Source organism: Hippoglossus hippoglossus, chromosome 13, assembly GCF_009819705.1.
Source record: "Hippoglossus hippoglossus isolate fHipHip1 chromosome 13, fHipHip1.pri, whole genome shotgun sequence".
In the NCBI taxonomy this organism is placed as follows: Eukaryota; Metazoa; Chordata; class Actinopteri; order Pleuronectiformes; family Pleuronectidae; genus Hippoglossus; species Hippoglossus hippoglossus.
Window position 1 is genome coordinate 5,558,035 of NC_047163.1, and position 23,632 is coordinate 5,581,666.

The window sequence follows — 23,632 nt, forward strand, 5'->3', positions numbered from 1 at the left end:
ACAAAAGACAAGACATACAAGGCTCAGTACATCCAAACACACATCTGAGCTTCTTATTGACAGATAAGCTTATCCCCCAGTACAAAGAACAAACTGTCACATGCAACAATACGCACAATAATGGTGAGTATTAGAGTTTATATTTGTAGTATTCGTAGAGGTAAAGCTTAACTATCAACAGGAAAGCTTTAGATAAATGAGTAAAAAATGTATTTTACTGTATTAGCAACACACAGTGGGTTATGTCAAAAGTCATAAAGATCTGAGTAAAATATTTAATTATAAAACAACAAAATCAAAAAGTCTAGAGAGCACCCACTTGAATAAACCACTGCTTAAAATGATGAAAATCCTGATGGCAGCATTGACTTTACCTTGATAGCTTTGATGGCTGATTTTGTTACAGACATCATTTTAGCTCGGGATATCGGGGGCTTCAAGTCGATCATGGAGAACAACTGATGGGTTTAAAAAGAAAAAACAAAGAATCATATCCACTCTTTTTAGGGAATTAATACTAGTGTAAAATAAAACAGGAAAAGATGCTCTGTTCTGCTTTATAGGGGAAAAATGGCAGCATAGACACCACTAACGTACAGCAAGATAAAGCCCCTTTTCCACTAGCAGATAACAAAACATTCATTAAAAGCAAATGAAGTGTAATGGAGAAAACAAATAGCCTCAACATGAGTTTTCCTGGATTAAAATGTTGATTTTCAATTTACAAATCTACAGACTACTTCTGATGGGGAAATATTCTGTCCCCTTTCTAACAATATTTGTTTTACAATATTATATTTACAGGAAATTCGAGTTGTGAGCTGTACAGACAATACAACAAGGATTTCTGTTCTTTAATTAGCTTGGAAAAGATTAAGAATTTATCACAGTCATATTGTATAATCTTAATCTACAAGAGGAAAGTGGACATTTGCTGTGTCTACGATCTAAGTCAGGCTGGGCAATAAAACAATATCAATCATTATCTCAATAGCATTATAATCAAAAACAACATCATAACAGACTAATATGAATGTGTATAAAATGTGTCTACACCGTGGGGAGCTTTATCACAAAGTATTCACTTCAGATCACGTTTTGCTGTTATAAATAACATTGTGATATTATTGCTGTAGTTATCAATTATTTTACTAATATGAGAAAATGTTAAAAACTGATTTCCCTCAGGATCAATTAAGTATCTGTCTTTCCATCTATGTTTAACACCTGAGAATATAAGAGATATCTGATGTGAAATACTCAGGTTTCACAGGAATGTGCAGAATACAAAAGAAAGGTCATTGTTGTTGAATGTATATTTAGGATCTGGATCCATAAGCTTAGCACGTAGTCAAATGCCAGTAATTCCACGACACCCCCCCCCCCCCACACACACACACACACACACACAAACACACAAACACGCAGTCAACAACACAGCAAGGTGCGATGACAGCTTCCTCACGTGCAAACCAGCATTTACATAACCAATGATTCACAAACACATGCTATTTGAACGATTGCGCCCGAAACTCCTCCAAACAAACAAACACTAGCTAATGGGACGTTAGCGCGACTTTAACGTGTAAAAAAAATAACAGCACCACACGTGAAGAACACATGACGCAACAGGAGTGTGCGTGTAGCGTTACACACGCACTGGTGTTGTCCTGTGTGTGTTGTCTTTTCAAGGTTGTGTACGTTAAACGGTTAAGCTAGGAAACCACGGGCCTTGCGTGTGTTCGGGCGACGTTAGCTTAAAGCTAACACATCCAACCGAGCCTTGTTTACGTTCAAAGCGAAACCTCGACGTCAACCGAGCCAACGTCGACAAATATGAACAAATTCAGCAGTTTTAGTTGAAATGTAGATTTTGTTCGCGTTGATACAACATTAGCTAAACCAACGAATGTCGTTTAGCATCGATTTTGACGTCACTACGCGGGCGGGCTGCAGCACGAACACACTTTACCTCCATGTTGAACGCCTTCACTGCATCCATGGTGGCTTGTCTCGTCGTAAACCAGCTTGAAGAACGTGCGTGTGCTGTTCCTCTATCTGATCATACCTGTGTCGAGTCGCGAAGCTAGAGACAAAACAAGCGGCGTCGTGGAAACGCTCAGAACTGACGTCGAGGCGGCCGCGCAGCTAGCCTGCTAAGCTAATAGCTTCTGCTAGCTTCTGCGGGCTCCACCCCGTGCGTCACTACGCCGTCCGTTGCGTTTGCTTGTGACGTCATGACGCAGCGCTGCCTAGTAATCATTTACTGTATTATTATAAAATGTATATACAAATATTAATATATATATATATATATATATACCTTTACTTTTTTCAGTCAAATTTCAAATATCAGAAATTAAAAACACAGGATTAAACTCTTATATTCAAAATACAGTTTAATCCCGATTCAATTTCCAAGCAGCAGCAATGGTGGAGAATATATTGTTGAATAATCCGTGTAAATTCCTCATTGCTGCCCTAACAAATTTAACTTGTTTATAATATAATTTAATTAATAGACAAACCTTTTCCCCTTTAAAGGTTCAGGTGAAAGGAATCTATTGGCAGACATTTCATATAAAATAATCCCAGTGATGTTTTCACGTACGAATTGTTGTTTTCTATACCCTGGAATGTGAAAAGGTTATGCATGAAAAAAATAAAAACAGTTCAGTAAATCAGACAAACTCATTTACAAACCACATACTTGAACAATAATACAGAAAATTCTCTTTAATTTATGAAAAGCAGTGACTATAACATCTTAATTGTAGATAAGTTTTCTAACTTCAACCTGCACCACAGACTGTTTATTAAAAGGTCTGTGCACAATGTCCCGCATACAAACAATAGATAGTGACAGTATATTGTTTGACTATACTACTATACTATAGGACAATACTAATATCCTATAAGAATATAAGGTGTCTCATCAGACCCACTCATTAACGGTCACTCTGAGCACAACCTTGTTTTCATTGGTTGTTATCTCACTCACTGCCTCATCCACTCAAACCCAGTCAGCACATCTGACCGCAGGGGAAACAGCTAGAGTCCGATGAACACACATTCAGGTGAGAACTGGAGGAACTTTTCTTAATTCTTGCGGAAATACTCAAGATCAACTTTTTCTTCCTCCACAAAACAATTCTGTTGTTTTTCATTTTAAGTTTCTTTGCTGACTTTTATGGAACAAGACAACGCCTCACTCCCAAAATCAGAAGATGGCTGCAACGGAGAACTCCACCGACTCTGTTTCCTATGAGTATGAATACTATTATGATTATCTCGATCCTGTGATGGTGGATCAGAGCAAGCTGAAATACAACAAATGTAAGTTTTCATGTTTTGTAGGATTTTTACATTTCTCTTCTTGTGTTGCAGGAATGTAACTGTAATCTTCCACTTCCCTTTCAGACTCGATTGTGATCATTTTGTGGGTATTTCTGGCTGCTTTTGTGGGACTCCTCTTTCTTGGTTTGAATCTAATGTCTAGCACTGGAAACATAACAATGTAAGTGTGGTGCATCACCTTTCATCATCATATTAAATGTATAATTAAAACATCTCTATATATATATATATATATACTGTATTATAAAAATCTGATGAATAGAGCGGCACATCTTGACTTTTAAACGTTTCCTACTGCAGGAGTCACAGATCCAAAGTCAAGGGAAGGCGCAGAATATCATCCGCATTAGCTGAGGCTGAATGAAAGCCATTTTTATGGATATGAGCTAAAATCTTAGAAATTGAGGTTTGTGAACATAATTTCACATTATGTTCAGATTAAAGGTTTTGAAACTGCAAGAAAACAATGATTGTCTATTCTTTAAATTTCACTGAATATCTACACATTGCAAGGTTTACTTTACCACTTAATAAAGAACTACAATCCTGTGCTTTAAGCAGCAGCCTGTGTTCATGTGATCCCTTTATTGTAAAAGGACAATAAGAGCTATTCATTGTGATCAGCTTTACTATCTTCTTCTTCTTGAATGTACTCAACAACCTTTATGTACAGATTTTAAACATTAGGTAACACAAGGACAGTTTGTTAAAAACACATTTTTATGACATTTGTAAATCATCTGATAACAGAGGGTTTTACAAAAATATTTTTTACAGTAAAAAAAAAAAAAAAGGAAGAGTACACCCATTATTTGAATTAGCTGTCTTTAAAAGAACGCAGTTGTGTTTAACTCCTCCAGCTGATGATGTCTTCACAGATGGCTCTGACAGCTGGTTGTGCTTGTTTGGATTCTTTCCCTCTCTTACACTTGGTCACCAAACTGACATGAGACAGGAAGAGCTCTGCTGATGAGGCTCCGCTCCACAGCTCATGAATGTACAACGACAACAGATGCAGCCCAGCGTCTGGAGAGGAGAAAACAAGAACCCTCATTTATTTACATGACAATAATTATACAGGAGTCACTTTGCTGAGGGAGACGTCAGTGTTATTATCTGTTATTATGAGTGTGTCATTATCGCTGACAGAGAAATAGTAAACATTAATTTATAAAAAAAATGTATAGTTTGGTTAGTTTGCATGAGTCAAATGGTTTAATAATGCAAAAACATGAAACAAATCTCTACATTATTCTAATCAAGTAGACATATTGTCTATGACTCTCACATGTATTAGTCAAATCAAGTTTCTCCTCCATTCCTGATTCTTAGTCTTATTCTACAGCTTTTGATGCGTCTTCATGATTTGTTCTTTGGCTTTTTGAGTGATTCTTATTATTGCAAATGTGATACACATGGGGCTAAATAATTTAGCTAATTTGTAGAAATGTGACTAAGCAACATTGACTGATCTGAAAAATTTGTATTTTTTGCAACTTGTATTGTAGTTCCCATTAAATACCATGTTTTTTAACCAGTTTCACAGTCAACTGCTTAATTTGACAAAGTAAATAATAACCAGCGTTCTGTAGCAGCGGTGATTGGGACTCCGAAGTGACGTTTTCGATCATGACAACAGCAGCTTCATGACGTCAATGGCAACTGATTTTCCAGTTTGGTTCTGTGTACCGAGTCAAGCTTCACTTAATATAAACCAGTGAACAGCTCTTTGTGCAGCAGCAGTGGTGAAGCTTAAGGGTTCTGTTGGTCTTAACTTGCCGCAGCTGAATTACTGCTGGACACTTTAACTGTTTGAGGAAGAAAGCTGTAACCAGCCTCACCACAGTCCAAGCAAACAGCCCTTTCCAAACAGATGTGTTTAGAACGGGCATTTCACTTGTTTAGTAGATCTAAGTTTAGCCCAAACTTCCTGTCAATTTCCCCAAAAGTAACGCCCACTTCAAGTTGAATTTTCGATACTCCTTTGTTAAAAGCTTGGGCAATCCTGCTCGGTACATTTCTGTGACCCTAAATGTCAACACAACACAGATCTTTTAGTTATATGCAGTGGAAGTAATTTGGTAAACTGGTATAGTACTGTTGGCTCTTACCACATCTAGCCGAATCATGAGTGGCCTCTGGCAGGCAGGCGGAGACGACTGCCTGATGCAGATCTGGAAGGTGGCCCTGGGCCTCAATTAAGCAAATCATAATGTTGGTAAATCGCTGGAAAGTTTCCACTCTTGCCACAACGCTGGAGTCACAATGAGCTTCAAAGGCCCGGTGGTAGAGTCGCAGGAGGTCAGCTTTCAAGCCGGGATCGAGCAGCATGACATCCAAAATCTCCCTGTGTTTTATCACAGCCGTTTCAACCCAGCGCAGGAAGCTCTTTGTTCTGCTCTCATCATACGAGGCCTCCACCAAGCACCTCAGGGACCACTTGGTGAGCAGGTGTGCAGCATCACTGGCCAGCTGACTGGGATCCAGTTTGTCTCCTGGCTGAACCTGCTGCGGTTCAGAGGGAGGAAACACTGGCTTCCAGTGAAGGAGGATACTGCTGAGGCTAAGTCTACAAGCTGTCAGGGGACTCTCGCCTGGATTCTCAGTTTCAGCATCTTCGGCCAGGGTCTCCTTCTGTGTGCGGGCCTGGGAAAAGGAGCCTTTACTCCGGGCCTTATCTCTCCCCATCCCTGAAGAGGAAGATGAACAAAAGTTTGTTTATTCAATCAAAGATACATGGAATGATTTAGATACTGTGACATAGAACAAAGCTCTAAATTCTCCAGTTTGTAATGGAAAAAGTTTGGCAAGTAATGACAACACATAACAGCGTGATACTTTTGAAGCTTCATTTCTATTTGTTCTCTCTGGGGTTAGCGAGAGAGCAGAAGCCCTGGAGCACTTAATGCAGGGTTGCTGCAGGTTTCAAGATATTCAATTTAAGACCTTTAAGGATATAATTAATTAAATTTAAGACGCATGTCAAGTACGACAAATATGAAGGAATATCTGAGTCCCAGGATTACTCAGTTTTTCCTGTAATTGAAGATAAGGTGAAGTAGCCTAGTAGAGAATAAGCAATTTCTTTCACATAGACTTTACTCTCTTTTCTCATGAATGTTTGAAATATTATTCAGACCAGTGTGTTCGTAAGGTCTGATTCAGATGATAAAATTTGAGACTTTTTTAAGACCCCAGACCTAAGCTGGTGTTGTTACAGTATGATCTTGAGGAGGGAAAACCTTAATAACATGGGCTTGGCTTCATTACAGGCCCTAATATATTAATCATTGTCAGTATTTTGTTCATCATTTCTTTTTCCATTCAGTGTTTACAGTACTTTGTCCACCTCTGACATGGAAAGACAACCATGACGGCTTCTGGGTTTGAACCACTCACCCAGCAATGCCTTCACTTTGTGCTTTTCAGACAGGACTTGTATTTGAGCAGAGAGTTCCTTGTTGCCAGACAGCGAAGCCCAGCAGAGGAGCAGCACGAGGACCTCGGCACAGGAGAGAGGCTGCGGGAGCAGGGAGAGTCGCTCGGCCTCTTTGTTTACATTGAGAGCTGTCCCACGATGCTTCAGTATGGAGCACAGGGTCTCCAGATACATGCTGAGCTCGGCAGCCTTCAGACCCGCCAACCTGTCAGGAGGAGGTCAAACAAACACTCACATCCTTGACCAAGAGACAGTCAACATTTACTATGTGTAAAGTCAACAACGTCTGATAACAACTGCCTGAAAATTAAACTTAAATTACATTTATTGCACTTTTAAATGTCCCTGACAGTTTTGGGGGCTTTACCTGAGGTGTCTGCTGATGGCCAACGTCGCACACAGGAATTCACAGACGAAAGGTAGAGGAAGACACTTCACTGAGCTCGGAGGTTTCTCTTCTGCAGACACGGAGGTTTCAGCTGCATCCACCTTCTTCTCCTTCTGCCCGAGGTTTGTAAACCACAGCACGTGGAGCAGATCTACGACGGCACTGAGCAGACGCAGGTCTCGATTCCTGAGGGGAATGATAATAACAGAGTGATGTGGAGAATATGAAGAGATTATGGTAATATTACGAATGATAATGTCAAAATGAAGACGGGACCTTACCTTTTTTCAACCAACTGTGTCATCCAGGTTAGGAGTCCACAGCTTTTGGTGAGGTTATAAGCTGCTTTGTTCACACGGGCGGCCTGACTCAACACCCTGATAATCTGCGCCTAATGGAGAGATTCATGCAAAATAAAAAACACATTTAATTGTTTTCCTTATGTCGTGTATTTCAGAGCGTCAAGCACCTTCCCCTCATTAGTTTTCATGCTTGATTTCCCAATATTTTCTTCTTCTTTTCATGCCTCTCTTCTGAGTTTACAACTTTATCATCTTTCCTGATTTCATTATCAGTGTGTTGGATCATTGTGATTGCCGCAGTGCGTACCTGTGACTGGTCATCACACAGGGGACTGCTGCTGAAGCCTAAAATGCTCCTGAAGATGCCTTGTTGCTCGCACAATTCGTAGCAGTGCCCATCACTTATCCCTTCCTCCAGCACGCTCAGGATCCACTCACGTTCCATCTTGTGCTGCGGCAAAAAAAAAACAAGACGGAAATCTAACACCCCTTCACTGAAACAGATAAGATCAGTCTGAGCTGAGCAAACAAACCGATGAAGGTTGAAAATTGTTGATGCACTGAGAGTTTATTTTCACAGTCCTTCATTTGTTCAGGGTAAAATTCATCCATCCCGATGTTAAGGCCACAGTGCTGCATTTCTTGTTGTGGCTTTGGAGCGTAGCAGTTTCTGTATCTGGGAGTTTTCATGCTGCGTGGTGACAACCCGAGCTACAATGCACTCAAACTGGTAGTCTTTTAGTAGGAGGCCTCATTTGAGCTGGTTTTACTTTGTTACTTTTTACTTTGGTTTTCCTTGATCCTGTTTTGTGAAGAATCATAAAGAATTTCTTCATAATCTTTTATTCTTACACATCTCATTCCCTGGACTTCACAGAACAAGAAAAATAAAGAATAAATGGTATTTTGGCAGTTTCCTACATTACCTCTAAGTCAAAACCATAGAATAGCTTGAAGAACTCGGGGACTCTTCTGAAGTCCAAACTCTGATGGGACAGGAGGAATCGGTTTAAAACCATATACATGTGGTCCTCTGGGAAAACAGAAACAACAAGGATATAAGGGTCATTGATCTTGAGGGCAAAGTCAGCAGTGGTAGGATATTTAACATCTTTAACAAACATTGTTAAATATCAGGAGTCAAATGACAAGCTCAAGTTCTCATGGATACACACCAGGTTTTAGCATCTGCTGAGCTCCTTTCGTGACGTACGTGGTCATGACAAAGGGAAGTCTTTGATTCGGATTATGAATCCCGTTCTTCACCGTGTCCATCAGGTACAGAAGCTGTTTGACCAAAAACAAACCACGTCAACGATTCTCAAGGAAATTTCTCTCACATACACCTCATTCAGACCTGGTATTAAAACATCCGTCCTGTGAGGTGAGGTGTGAATTCACCAAACACACATTTAGGATGCATTCACTGCAACACTTACAACTGACACATCTGTAAACTCAGACTGGCTAAAAACATAATTTGTTCTTGGCAAACGAATGACGTACGTTTCTATTTGCTTATAAAGCAGGAAACTGAGATCCGATCACAAGATTCTAATATCAGGTGTGAACACAGGTACTTTGTGCTGTCCACTTGTTTTTGAATCTCTCAGCACAGATGTTGATACCACTAATGAACCGGGCCTTATTCACACACCACCTCCCTGTGACTTTACCTGTCCCTTCTCCCTGAACCGAGCGCCCTCCAGGTGTTGGTAGAAGCAGCTCAGCACGTGGTACGCTGCTGCTCTCACCTTCGGGTCGTAGCTACTCAGACACATTACTGTAAATCCCAGAGCGTGGCTGGACACAAACTTGAGGCAGTCAATCACACATTCTGTCAGAGAGAAGATAAAGAACACAACACATGTAAATCTTAATGACCCACACTGATGATGATGAGGAGTAATGACAACAGAGGTGAAAATATCCTCACCTGGCTGAAGTATGGAACTGAAGAGAGGCAGAAGAAAACAGGGATCATACACGTTCCCAAGGTCCTTCACTGTGTTATTGTTGGTCAGCAGCTCACTGCCTTCCTATAAGGGAGGGGAAAAACAAGTATTAGGTCAAATTTTCCCAATAACAAAACCACTGTCTCACTTACTACTAATGGTATCTCGCCAAACAGATAAGCAAAACATTTGAAAATAACAACACTGTCTATAGTTTGGTATCTCAAAATATCTACAAATATGGTGCAGGAAAGTAAACACGAATTCAGATATCAACCTGTAGGATGAGTCTACGCCGCTGTGGAAATTGTGCGATAGTCTGGAGCATCCCTTCAGGTTTCAGCAGAGCCAACAGGTCGTCGGAGCTCGCCTGTTTCCACAGAGACGCTCCCAGACTCGTCCTAGTCTTGTGGTGCTCCACAGCTGCTGAGCCCCACAGGAAGGACCTGCAGCCGAAAAGTCAGGGTGAGTGTTTGCATTAAACAAGTGCACTTGTTGAGCCTGTGCAACATATAGACTGTATATAAAGATCAATGGCACAACAGCTACACAAGTCAAATAATTAGATTGCCCCCTGGTGGCTGGCTGCAGTATAGGTCATAATCCCAATGTTATCCATGTTAGCAGATGGGACGTGAACCAAAAAGTACACAGGAAATATTGTATATAAAGAAAGTTTCTGTCATTTCAGATTGTTCTTGTCACACTGATGTTTTTTCAAGTGTTAATTTTTCTGTTAAGTTTGGTTTTAATTCGTTATTTTGATGCAAAACGCGGTGAAACGTCATCATCGACTCGTGATTGGTCAAACGAATGTATTGGTAGGACCTCGATACCGCAGCTCTTTTGGTGCAACATTAAAAAGAATGAATGTGACTTACTGAAACTTCAGCAGGCTGACTTGGTTTCTTTCGTATTCCTGAAGAAGCAGTAACAGCTTCTGATCTGCACCAACAAAACAAAATGTAAGAAAGAACAACAAAAAACAAAAACCTTGAAAGTCTTGTTCCTGTTTCCTGTTTTACCTGAAGTATTCAGCGTGGCTCCATATGCTCCCAGTAATAAAACAAAGTGACTGATGTTGCAGACTGTTGGGCATTTCCTCACCAGGCAGAGAAGAAGAGACACTAACGCTTCTGAAATTACAACAAAATGAACATGTTTATAATCCACGGTTGAGGAATAGAGCTTCATGTTTGTAACTTAGTCTGTTTTTATGTATGGCACCTTTCGCTTGACATCTGCTGGGCTCTTCATCCGAGTCGAGCATGGTGGGCAGGAAGAGAGAATGGCTGCTGGTCATCATGTGAAGTGTCGGCAAAGGTATCAGATCCTTCTGGACTTCACTGTCGCCATACATCACTTTCAACAGGCTGCTCAAAGTGTCCAGGAAGTGATGATCTCTGTACCGATATCTAGGGAGGAAGAATATTTCTGATAAACTTTTGAGCCGTTTTGATCAAATAGCGAAAACAGATTGCGACAGATATCTCACTTCAGTCCATTCTTGACCAAACTGTTCCATTCAGCTGCAGTGACGTCTTCGGCTGAAGTCTGCGTGAAGAAGATTCATTAATGAAATGCATGAAATGAAGCCAGACAATGAAGAGCATGTGTGAGGAGAGTTCACCCACCAGGAGTCTCTGCAGTCTCTCCAGGATGCTCTGCTCCTGCTCTGCTGGAGAAGCAGCCTGATCTTTACAGTGACTATAAGAGGCGATGAGACACTTGACGGCAGCAGTTGTGACAGATTTCCTCCAGGTTTCTAGTTCTTCTGGGAAATCGGCCAGTTTCTCGGTGATAACGTCTACAAGCTGCCATCTGGGAGAGAAAACAGTTAATAACTTGTGACACTGACAATTGACTTTATATTAGGAGCTAATTATTACCTTTCAAAACTGTCCACTTTCTGAAGAGCATTGGGAAGGTCTTTTATCAAATCCCCGATGTCCTGGGTGTTTGCAGAGAGTTTGATCAAACTGGCGAGTGCTTCAACAAACTGGGCTCCAGAATCTTCTGTCAGGTTTCCCAGAATGCACTGGGCCAATTTGGGGAGCAATTCTTTCTTTAGGGATTTTAAAACTTCTTCTTGCACTATAAAAACACATAATGGACATATTTCAATTAATGTACAAGATAAGAGTGAAACAAATCCCGTTGCTGTATGGACACTTGATTAGTACAAACCATCTTTGGGTCTCGCCGGGTCCTCCCTACTTGCCACCTGTAAGTAGGTACTGATCAGGGGAAGGAATGTTTCAGTCTGGTCTGAGAGCTGCTCCATGTTTGCAGGTTCTAAGCACCACACCTCAAAGCAGAGGCGGTGGGTGGAGGAGTTCTGCAGCAGCAGAGCGCTGATGGCCTGAGTGTCTGAGGCCGGCTGCTGGAGACAGTGCAGCAGAACATCAGTGTGGATGAGTCGGGCACTGCCGGGCTCGCTGGACACAGCCTGATGCAGGAACTCTTCCAGCGCAGGACTGGAGCAGGACAACAGCAGCGTGCTCAGGCCGTGCAGGTGCGCCTGTGTCAGAAAGATGCTGTTGTCCTGGGTGGGGTTGGATTTACTCTCTGTGAGGATCTGCAGTGCTGCATGACCGTAGACACTCAGCTTGGCTGGGGTGCCCTTGCTGCCAGGAGAGATGAGGCTCTTCTGAGGGAGGAGCAGCAACTTGTACACCACCTCCCTCAGATTACAGGGGTCCATGTAGCTGTGCAGAGACAGGAGGGCCTGAAAACATCGGGACTGTTTCTTGGCAGCCTGAGAGCCCTTCTCAGTTAACTCCTTGAGAACAGATCTCTCTACCGCCGACATGTAGTTGTGTAGGAGCTCCAGTTGACTCAGATCACGAAGAACGGGGGCGCTGGTCTTCAGCAGAGCCAGAGTGTTATCGGTCAGATGAGCACACAGATGCTTCAGTCGGACAGGGTTCAGAGTGTGAGGAGGAAAAGCAGTCAACTCCAGAGCCAGAAACCACTGCTCCAAACACGGATGCTTGAAGATCGAGCCAAGAGCCGAAACAAGCATCTAAAAAGGAGAAGAGGCCATATTAGATATACTTAATCTAAAAATAGAAATTAATATAATAATATTGGTCATGGTGTCAGCAGAACTGATTTCACATAAAGTCTAGAACAAAAGCTGAACTTTGTCTAACCTGCTCTTTATTGGCTTCTACAGCGGGCGACTGGTTGAGTTCCAGGAAAAGCTCAGATCCTTCTTGAAGGTTCTCTGCTGCCGCTGGCTCTGTTTCCATGTTCTCCTCAAAGCCTTGGAGCTTCATCACCAAACCCTGGAGTTGTCCCATCAAGGTCGTCAAAAGGGCAGCGCCCGTGTCTTTGGAGAACTGCGCAGAAAAACATGATGTGCTGTGGATATTTTTAAACTTGGAAATGCATTGAAAAGCGACCCTGCTTGTGCTCTCTCTCTTACCGTGCCAAAGTTTTCCACTGTTGATTTGATGTAGAGTAGGATCTGCTTGATTGCTACTTGGAACTCATCCATCGACATGAGGGCTAGAGTTTCCTCCATGTTCTTCCTGAAGGTTTCTTCAAGCAGAGTGCTCGGTCCCTGGCTATACGCAGCTTTCATCAGTGCAGTGTACGAACTGGAGGTTGGCGACTCCTCTGAACGGCCTTCAGAAGACTTGAACTGCAAAAGAAGAGAGAAATATAATTTTTCCACTAAAAGAAATTACATCCCTCGTTCAGTTAAACTGTCTTGGTGTTACTAAAAAACTGACCAGGTCCTCCTGGCTCTGCTGTGGCAGCCATTTGGAGTAATACTGATGAAGGTGTATGACGGCATGATGAGGAGAATCCCCGGGTTTGGAGACTACGAGCTCTTTGTCATACTGCAGCAGAGCCAGGCAGAGGGGCAGCGGCTCTCTCTGACAGTGCAGCACGTCAGTGAGCACAGCAGACAAGTACTCATGCACAACACCTGAGGGAAAGAAAAGATGTAAAAGAAAATGAAGGTGTGCATTAACACAAAACCCATCTTTTACCATTTCTGCTCAAAAACAAGTTGCTCCACTCTCCACCTTTCAATTTACAGCCATTTGTCCAAATCGATGGTTTACCTTTGTTTTCTGGCAGTTTGTTCCGGGCCTCCAGGGCAGCAGGTACCACCACACTGAAGGGGAAGGTTTGTATAATGAGGTCTTCACTCAGAGACGGACCAAACTCCTCCATCTCACCGTCATTTCCCTCCATAATGACATCAAGCATGTCCAAGACATCTACAAAACATGGTCAGGTAATAAAAAACACGTTCCAGAGACAAAGCTTATTATTAGAGGAAAATCAACTTTGATTAGAGTTCATATTTAAATGCTCACCATCGATGTGAGAGATGGGGATACTGGCAGCGTCCCCCTCCTGGTTACTCAGGTTGGCCTGCAGGTAAGCTGCCTCCTGCACCAGACTGGCAACCTTATCTGTGTAAGTGTAGGAGCTGCACACAAGTTTCACCAACACCTAGAGTAAGAGACCAGGAGTTTAGGATCCATCTTAACTACAGTGTTATGATTCAACATTTCATATTTAGTTGATTTAAACCATCTCACCCTCTCCAAGAACAGGATGACCGTCTCTTGGTGCTTTGGCTCGACTCTGGTCAGCTGATCGAGCCAGAGATTGAGCTCAGTCCAGTTGTACTCGAACACGCCACTGTCCTTCAGCACCTGAATACGAGGCAGGAAATAGAGAACAGCTGTTCATGATCCCTGAAGCTGTGTTTCAGCAATACTGTTGGGAAGAATCTGGCAAAGTCAAGTGTGAAACTTGGACAGTTAAATATTAACATAGAGAAAATGTCCTAAGCTGCTCTCACTTTATCATCTTCATAAATATGCAGTTTCACAGCAGTTTTATTTTGCTTCAGGACAAAGTTCTTTTCTTAAATGTAGGGACTGAACCATCTTCCAGAGTAGCTTAGGAATGGCTCACATGTTCCCTAGAAACGATGCCGTGACCTCAGATGAAATAATTAATAGCTCAAACTTTGGTGATGTATTTAAAAAGTGTATTTTAGTTCTTGCTTTTCTTAAATTTTGAGAAAAATTACAATTTGAAGTTGAAGTTGAAGTTAAAAGTCAAATATGTCAACTTTTGTGCAAACTGAGAGCAAATGACGATACAAAGAGGAAATGCTGCTCACTTTGAGAACCAGCATGCGTGTGGAGGTCTTCAGGTGGCTGCTGCTGCTGCTGACAAACATCTGGAGAAGTAGATACAGCACCGACTTCTCTGCAGACGGGGATTCAGTATCTGCAGCATCCTGGAAAAAACAACAACATGCAAATCACATTATAAACAACACTGATTACAAAGCAAACCTCCTAACCAACAATAAATGATATAAAATGACTTCACCTGTATGCGGAACCAGGAGAACTTGCTTGCAGGGAGATCAAGGGCCAACTGCAGTATCTGATACTGCAGCACTGGAGGGACTTCTTGTCTCATTCCTTTCTCTGACACGATGCCTAGAGGGGTAAGGACAATAATTCAGATTTAAAGCCTATTGCTAGAGATCATGACAATATTTAAAGTTATATCCTCTCAAAACTATAACATCACCTTTAAAGAGCTTGCTGAAGTCAAATTTGCACTGGTTGACCAGATGTGGCACGACTCTCTGGTAAAGACAAATGACCTGAAGGATCAGAGCCTTGAGCATGACGACCTCAGCCGTCTCTGCAACTGCAACATAAAGTACACGAGTTCGTCAAACTTTCTTTAACGATACTGCTGACAATTAATAATATTCATGTACTGATCATGTTATTTACCAGGTTCTTCCTTTTTATTATCCGTCTTTTCAGAGCTCCCCTCTGTTTTGGTCTTTTTGTCTTCGCCCTCCGTCTTTTCCTTCTTGCTGAGCGACTGCCACTTTGCAACGATGCTCGTCATATCAGGCAAAATCTGGAGCAGAGCACAGAAAGTACAGACAGTGAGTTGTTGAATGAAGCATCATTATGATTTGTTGTGTGTTTAATGACAGCACTTTCCCCGACCTTACCTTGCTGAGTGTCTCCCTGTACTGCTCCACCAAGTCCACCATCATGTCAGCAGTGTAAACATCCGAGCTGTGCACCTCCAACAGGTACTCGATGTTCTTACTGGCTCTTTTCAAGAAGAAATTCGTCATGGACAGAGTTGTGAGCTGCACGGCCGTGTTGTTAAACTGTCGGATGCAAGAGGGAAAAAACTTCCAGGTTACTGTACATTTTGAAAGTTTTTTCGTTCCATTGTTGACTGTGGTAAAGGATTCATTTGATGAGGCTCGGTCACTTACACTGAGGCCCTGTGTGAAGAAGGCCTTGTTGCAGACAGGAGGAAGAGAGACCACCATCATCATGGAGAGAAGTCGAGGGAGAGGGAAAACCTCAGAGGTTTGAAAGACTGCGGAGAGCTCCGGTTGGGCCTGGTAGATCTGACAGAGGCAAAGAGGAGCATTACTGTCTTTTTGAAAATGAGCCAACACGGTATTTGCTAACACAGATGTCTCAAGATAAATAATAGAATCGCACAGTTGAGCGCAGGTATCCACCAAGGCCCACGAGTCCACTTCTATTCAATCAAGCCATAAAGCTATGGACACACTACGTTATTCCAGCTACACATTGGTAGAAAAGCAGGTTTCTAGCCTTATTTGTTGACATACAACAGCTGGAAAATCCTAACGCATCCCAATTAAACTACATTTAAGCCTGCTAAATCAGCCCCCAAAAAACACCAGCTTTTTTTCATCAAGATCCAAAAATGATTCTCTGGGGAATCTGTAAAAGAAAGTGAAGAAAGAATTCCTGGGTCGACGCCAAAATGTAATAGGTTCTTTCATGGCTCATGTCCAATGCTTTCACCAAGTTTTGTGAAAATCCATTTAAGTAGTATTTGCGTCATCCCGCAGACCAAAGTCCTTGGCCTGTGTAAAAATTACCTTTTTCAGCAACCTGACATTGTCCTGCCAAGCACTTTTGAGACGGGGTGCGTATGAATACTGAGTCTCCTTGAAGTATCTGGCCAGAATATCAGGACTGGCTTTGAGTATGTTCACCACCAGCTCGGCCACCAGTTCATCTTCTGTCGCCTGCTTCAGCCCGACCAAGAACTGAAGTAACACAATGTTACCAGCTCTGGAAAAAAAAGAAAATCCAGCATCAACATGAGGAGTTTTCAGAGGAGTATGAGGTAAACTCAACGCCCTACAGTTCACTTACCTGCCAGCGGTGCCAAAGCTGGCATCATGAAAGGTGATGCCATGTTTACGAGAGCAACACACGTCAACAAGGAAACTGTGAGCTAGATCCCGGATGACAGATTTCCCAGCATGCTCGGAGTTCTCCACCACCTTTCGAAAAGTAAATACAAAATTGCCCCACAAGTTAAAATTTGACAGAGCCTTCATTTGAATGAACTCAAGACAAAAAGCAAATATCTTACTTTGGTATCATCAGTGGTCGCATCAACAATCCCGTTCCATTTATACAGAGACGCGATGTTCGCCAAAACAGCGGCAGTGAAAAAACGCACTTTCTGTGTTTTACTTAACATCTTGTTCAGTAAAACCTGCAGAATGAGAAACAACAATGAATACAACCATCACATCTGTAGTTACGAGAGTTTTAAATGTAAAGATTGTGCCGCTGAACACTTACTCTGGTCTTCAGTGTGGACAGGATCAGATCGACGAGAGACATCCTGTCCTCCTTCAGACCCGTACTCAGGACCTCTGGCAGGAGCTCTGACACAGCAAATTAGAAAATCATCAGCGCACTGGAGGTTTGTTTGTTTGTCGTGTTGATTACAAATCAATATCTAATCATAATTACCTTTGAGCTCTAATATCTGTCCAATTGTTACATTATCTCCAGACACCAGAAAGGAGAGAACAAACTGGATGTAAGCCATGCGGACATCAGGTCTTCCCTGGAAATGAACAGAGAAACGTTTGCGTATTAACATCTTTAGTGTGTGTTAGCATAGAAAAATAAAGAAACCGCACAACTGTGATACAAATACAATGACTGCACCTTCTTGTCCCGTCTCTTTGCCAGACCAGACAGAGCCTTGTTGATGTGAATGTGACTGAAGACTTCTCTGGCAGCTTCTGGGCCTTGAGACACCAGGGCGGACAGGAGGCCGAGGCAGTGACGGACAAACCTGTGCACAGGGGACAACCAAAAATTAGCTGGACAGTAAAAGGGGAGGCCAAGGGGACATGGGCCCCGGGTGAAATGTGATTGGCCCCTGAAGTGCCCCTGTCTTGTCAGTCGTCTTTACAAAAACATAAGAAGTCACTCAGAGTACTAAAAAAGTAAATTTGAAAATATATTCAATGCTCAAGTCTAAAGAGCTAATAGTAGAAAATGAATGACTTTAACGTGCACCTGACTGAATCAGGAATTGTGCATGGATGTTGGACATTTAATTGGCCCCTCAGTGTAAATTGTGGCCCCGCTACAGTTCCTAGATCTGCCACTGCTGTACAGATGTCTTCCAACCAACCTGTGATTCGCCGAATGCAGAGATCCCTGCACAAGCTTCATGTAGCTGGAAACTGTCTTTTTCACGATGGCGCTGCCGACCATGTTGAAGTGGGACAGGTCACTGGCTGTCCTCAGCAGGATCATCTCCAGACTCTCAAAGATCAGCATCAACTGGACACAACCACAGGATCAGACATTCATTTCTCCCCCCCAAAAAACAACTCAGACAGTCTCACACTCAACAGCACTTCAGTCTACCTCCATCTCCTCGTGCTTCTCTCCCTCCAGCAGCTTGAATATCTCTGCACACTCCATGGAGATCTTAATGTAACCCTCCACCACATCGTACAGGTCAGAGGACGGCAGCTTCTTGGCGATGGAGATGAACGTCTCCAGTCCTGCAGGAGATGGAAACATGGAGGTAGAAACATGCAGGAAGGAGGGATGGTGCTCGAACGCATTAAAACACCATGTTTACATCCACTCACCCTTCTTGGCTGTGGTAGCTTCCTTTAGCATGGCTTTGAACACAGTCCCGTTGAACTCCGGGACTTTCTCTTTCTTCGCAGGAGTTTCTGACTCCGGAGAGTCTTCACTTTGGCGCTTTTGACCCATTTTGACCAGGTGGGAAAACAATATGAAAGTTTTATCTTTTATCTTCACTCATGTGCCACGAAACTTCTGTCAGAATGACCCACGTTGCGGTGTAAACAGACAGCTGCGCGACGGAAATGTCGTCCGGGCGGAAACTTGTATCTGCAGAACTTCGGTTCCGCATTCTTTATTGTCTGATTCCCTTTAAGAGAAACTTGTGCTTCCTGCTCCATCCTCAGTGGAAACCAACTTCCGCCACTGTGATGAAAAAATAAATAAAGATCCTGCAAGTCATTATAATGAGAAACTTACTATCTCATAATTATGACTTAGTAGCTCATAATTAATCCAAATTAAAAGTTCAATGCACTTTTCTTTTCATATTCAACCTACATGATAAACTTTAACATATTATTGTCAGCAGTGATTTTTATAATCAATTACTGCTACTGAGAAAAGATCAAATGATCCTTTCTTCATCCCACAATGGGGAGATTTAGTATATAGTACAAAAAATAGACATAAATAAGTAAACATGCAATATAAGAGCAAGGGAGTATACAATAGAAATATAATAGAAATTATATATACAATTGAAACAGAATATAAACAGTGGAATGCATTGCACATTAGCCATTGAATTCCACAAATAGGAGTGAGTATTAAATGGATAATAAATATTGTAAAAAATAACATCAGAGACAGAAAGTCTCCAATCTTTCCTTTCAACACTTTCTAATTGGAGGCGCCTCCCAGTGGAGAGATGGCCGCACAGCACCTGGTCCAGTAGCACCTGGTCCACTTAATACATTTTTTATGAAATCAGGGAGTAAATCAGGAAGTCACTTTTGGAGGGAAACTGCAAAGGCCTCACCTGCAAAAAACAAAAATAAATGAATAAATAAAATAAAGATCCCAGTTCCCATCAGCTCCCAGCAGCCTTTGGAAAAAGGAGCTAAGTTTGAATCTTTCAACTGAGGAAGCACAAACTGGAAGATCAGAATGTTCAACTTCTTTCACTGACTTCACTCCCGAGGCCGCCAGACCGTGAGTGAAACAACACAATGTAATAACCATCAATCTTTCATTCATTCGTTATTAATTTTTGAAATCATTGTATTTCTTCATAGTCTTCGCTTTCCAACATGCCTTGTTTTAGTTGCAGTCAAATGCAGCATAATCATTTTTTGCTGAGACCACGCAGACATAGCTGTGGCTTAGCTTTGTAGCCTATTTGAAGAGTGTGTGGTTTTTGAACCAAAGTGGAGCCTCAGTTATTCTTTCAACATACTGTCACAGACACGGCCTGGACGTATCTCAAAGCTGATGTTTAACTGATAAGAGCCCAACGCTGCTCGGGCAAGTTCTGAAATAACAAAAACTATTTCTGTCAAGCCGTGGTCGTCCCTGTATTCCAGTCTTGCTTTGAGCATGTAAATGTTTATTTATTAGATGGTTATGATGAGGGATCAGATGAAGCAGCTCATGCGGTGACTGCACTTAAAGCTTCTTATAGTGGGCTGCATTATTGTGTCCAAATCCAAACTATGATTATTCAGTGCAGTGGATGTGGTGTCAATCTTCTCCACACACAAAGGAAAAGGCAATTTAGATTAGAATACGCAGTTTGTGTTCCTTAAAAAATACATTTACTTGACTCAATTTAGTTGTCGTTCAATCACATGGCCACCAGGGGTCACTTTTGCTTAGGTTGAGAGTTGACTTGCAGGTCGACTGTCACACAGCAGATTATATCCAACAAGAGGCTCAATGAATCAAACACAGACCTGCTCTGAGTCACTCGTAGAGGCCGCAGGGTCATATTGTAAAACTGTGTAATTATTGTGTGAAGCTTCCCGATTCACTTTGTTGAAATATAATTATTGCCCAGTGAGGTCGGGCCTGCAGGTCGTCTGCTATTGTCTGGGATGTAACTTGTTGGGATCCTGGTGATTTGATTACAGCTCAGTGCTGCGCATGCTATAACAAAAAACATCAGGCTGTGGTGCAGAAATGGACCGAACGCTGCTTTTAAGGTATCTTTAGAACAAATTGGACGAATTCGATTCGATTTTAATTGTAAAGCGACAAATCATAATATACATTATCTCAATGGACTTTAAATAGAAGGTCGAGACAATATGTTTTCAGTTTTCTTTTTCACATTTATAACAAATAATAGCAGGATGCGTTAAAAAAAGAACAAAATAAATACAATTCAAACAAACAGATTCATACAAACAGTGTCGGGAATTGCAATGATCACGTGGAAGACCCAGAAAAAGAGGGCAAAACAGAAAGAGCATAAAGAAGTAACAAGAATAACATTCATCAAGAAAAACCCTGCAACATGATGAGACTTCATAATTCAAATAGGGTTCCATGAGTTTGTAGAATTGGTCAGTTTTCATATTCAATGTACACGTAAGGAAGCACGTCTGTAAAATACACAGTTCACTATCTGTGATACGACAGGGCGGACAAAATAAAACTTCACTTTAAGGTAATAATAGTTTTCAGGATTTAATTACAAAGATCCATGAGTCCTTTCCACGAGATGTGTTTCAAACGAACAGGAACCCATTTAGTTTTAAAAAGTTGTGAGAGTGTTATGTCTTTTTTTCAGGTTTCACGGTTTAGAAAATGAAATTGTGACCTCGCTTCTTCTTCTTTTTCAGATGCGACTTGTGATTGTCGGCTGGTTCTCAGCTACTGAGCCTGAGAGGCATGAAACAACAGATTGAAGAGTTATCTTTAATTACGGTGGAGGGAAGTAAAACTGTGATGGATAATATAAATAGAACTCAAATTAAAAAATATATATTATGCTGGAACTGAAATCAGTCATGCGGAGCTACAATAAGACCAGTGATCCCCTTGACAGTCAAACCTGATGGAATCTCTAATTTAAAAGATTTAAAATTAGAGATTGTTTCAGTATTGATGCAAAAACAACCCTTTCAGTTTAGATGATACAACTTCTACATATTATTATTCAGCATATTTGGCTCGTGTCTTGACTTTACAACTGCAGAAGCTTCTAAATGCTAAATAATATATATTCCCACGCTTTTAAAAATAAAAAGTCAGGATCACTGAAATAAAACCCTCACTCATTTAATTTTAGGTTACACGAAATTAATCACCTAATAAGAAAGGGTCTGGATCCATTTGTCCTTTTTCATTTTGGGGAATTCTTTGATTCCTGCAGCCCTATCACAAATGTTTGGGGGGGGGGGGGGGGGGGGGGGGGGGGGGGGGGGTGAGGAGCCTTCTCCCTTCATCTGAGGTCGGACTGACCTTGTTTTGTCAAGAGGTTCCTCCTTGAATTCCATCCATCCATTATCCATTCAGCTCATCCTTTCATAGTCATAGGAGGGGGGGCAGGAGCTGATATTGGGTGAGAGGCTGGGGGGGGGGGGGGACACCCTTGACAGGACACCAGCCGATCCCAGGGGCAACATTTTTCTCCAATTAACCATGTCTTTGGAAGCCGGAATACATGAAGAAAACACAAGCAGGCCCAGGGAGAACATGCTAACTGGGATTTGAACCAGGAACCTTCTTGCTGTGAGGCAGTAGCGCTAACCGCCAACCGCCATGTGACCATTTGACCATACTTGATTATTTGGTTAAAGCACCAGTGTAATGTGTCTGTGCCGTATCGTAGTGTTTTGCTTCGGAGGACTCAGAAGCTCAGAGGACATTTGTCTGTGCTGCAGAACATGTGTATTGGAACCTTAATGCATGAGAGAGAGATCTGCGCTGCTGCCTCAATACGAGCTGCATGTTACTGACGTGCTCCTGCAGCGGGACCAGGCCCCGGTTGGTGGAGGGAGGAAGCAGGGGTGGCACAGCTCTGCAAAGCCTTTTCCGGTCCATAAATGCCATGTTTATTTTTGAAGTTCTGGCCTGATGTGCTCTACTTCCTCAAACACCATCTCGCTGAGAACGAAATGTTTGGTGCACAAAGCCCGTGACAGCTCTGTCAGGGATGATCAGGCCTTTATAGCCCTGGGAAGCAGGAGCCGGATGCTCGGCAGTTCAAAGAGGTTCGAGCCACGTGGAGCTGTGCAGGCAGAGTGATCATGTCAGCAGAAGGCTGAACTTCTTCCTTTCTTTGCTGTGGAAAAGAAAAAAAAAAGAAGTTATTTACGACATTGGTTTCTTTTCATGCCACAATGTGCTACACCGCTCAGCTCTGATGTACGATGGAAAAACCTTCTCAGCAGCACAGAAATTGAGTAAAGTATAATTCCTCTGAACACATGAATATGGATATATTTTTTACTATTAGTTATTATGTTTTAAGCTTTAATACTACGCTTCAGAGGTTTCCATTTCTTTACGCATAAAACACACACTTAAAGATTACACACTTTGCGCTTTCTTTTTGGTGCAACGGTAAATCACAAGGCTATAGACTATACTTATGTTTACTTCTTCCAGTAAGATGCCAGTCTGGATGTGGATGGAGATGCTGGGTGGTTTCCAGCCAGCTCTTTTTCCACAGCTGAAGCCAGTTTACCGAGCCTGTTTTCACCACAGTGCACCAGAGGCACTCCTTTGAGGTCGCCGTGCTTCCGTTGCACGCCGCTCCGAGCTTCTCAGGCCCTTTTAAACAATAACGCCACGGCCCGGCGCTGTTGAGAGATCAAAGATCACCCCACGCCTAACAAACAGCTCGACACTCGGCCTATCAGAAAACATCTGGGAGCGGTTGGCTGCAGCTGTTGGTGCATGTCCACACCCCTCAAACAATCAGGACTCGGGTGGCCAGATGTGGAGCCCATCTCACGTAAGGTGCAGATGTTTCTGCTCCTCGGAGTCACTCACCACAAGAAGACGGAGGATGCTTTCTGAAGTCCTATTAAATTTAGACTGTTTGTGCTGCACCCGGATTGGGTTTGGTGTCGTGGGATGTGCCACCGGTTTGTGGGTTGTCACTATTCAGCAAGCTAATTGAAAACAGTGCCCCTTCCAAAATGCTTATGGAAAACAGTACTCATCTTTTTTTTTGTTTTTGCCCCAAAATGAGTGAGTGCGAACCACTAAATATCACTTAGTCTGACCCGACTGATGATATCGAGGCTGGGATGTTGTTT

General features: G+C 42.2%; 2 protein-coding genes across 5 annotated transcripts in view; both read right to left on the bottom strand.

Annotated features, from left to right (window-relative positions):
* LOC117772422 (SR-related and CTD-associated factor 4-like) overlaps positions 1-2,232 on the bottom strand; it is a 41,187-nt gene extending 38,955 nt beyond the window's left edge. For 3 of the 4 annotated variants that reach the window (XR_004615771.1, XM_034603537.1, XM_034603536.1), the window contains exons 1-2: positions 1,973-2,218; positions 375-458 (exon numbers count right to left, since the gene is read on the bottom strand). Coding sequence is in view for 2 of the 4 variants with exons in the window: in XM_034603537.1 (XP_034459428.1) it covers positions 375-458; positions 1,973-2,002 (114 nt within the window). In the remaining 2 variants the exon portion in view is untranslated. Of the gene's footprint in view, positions 1-374; positions 459-1,972 lie in introns of all 4 variants that reach the window. The other variant, XR_004615772.1, reaches the window with a different exon arrangement.
* A 1,744-nt stretch (positions 2,233-3,976) lies between these two features.
* On the bottom strand, positions 3,977-18,669 carry urb1 (URB1 ribosome biogenesis homolog). The gene is made up of 39 exons (XM_034603530.1): positions 18,422-18,669; positions 18,192-18,331; positions 17,953-18,104; positions 17,478-17,607; positions 17,277-17,373; positions 17,103-17,188; positions 16,888-17,013; positions 16,665-16,795; positions 16,385-16,580; positions 15,740-15,877; positions 15,464-15,628; positions 15,234-15,366; positions 15,022-15,144; positions 14,815-14,927; positions 14,600-14,719; positions 14,007-14,123; positions 13,779-13,917; positions 13,521-13,679; positions 13,182-13,381; positions 12,872-13,090; positions 12,597-12,785; positions 11,629-12,466; positions 11,331-11,535; positions 11,076-11,262; positions 10,937-10,995; positions 10,669-10,856; positions 10,467-10,577; positions 10,323-10,386; positions 9,719-9,887; positions 9,423-9,525; positions 9,163-9,323; positions 8,662-8,773; positions 8,413-8,519; positions 7,794-7,937; positions 7,466-7,575; positions 7,164-7,370; positions 6,757-7,001; positions 5,469-6,047; positions 3,977-4,383 (listed from the first exon to the last, which is right to left on the bottom strand). Exons 1-39 carry the CDS (start codon positions 18,546-18,548, stop codon positions 4,205-4,207), a joined length of 6,768 nt encoding a protein of 2,255 aa, XP_034459421.1. The 5' UTR covers positions 18,549-18,669; the 3' UTR covers positions 3,977-4,204.
* Positions 18,670-23,632: the final 4,963 nt, after the last annotated feature.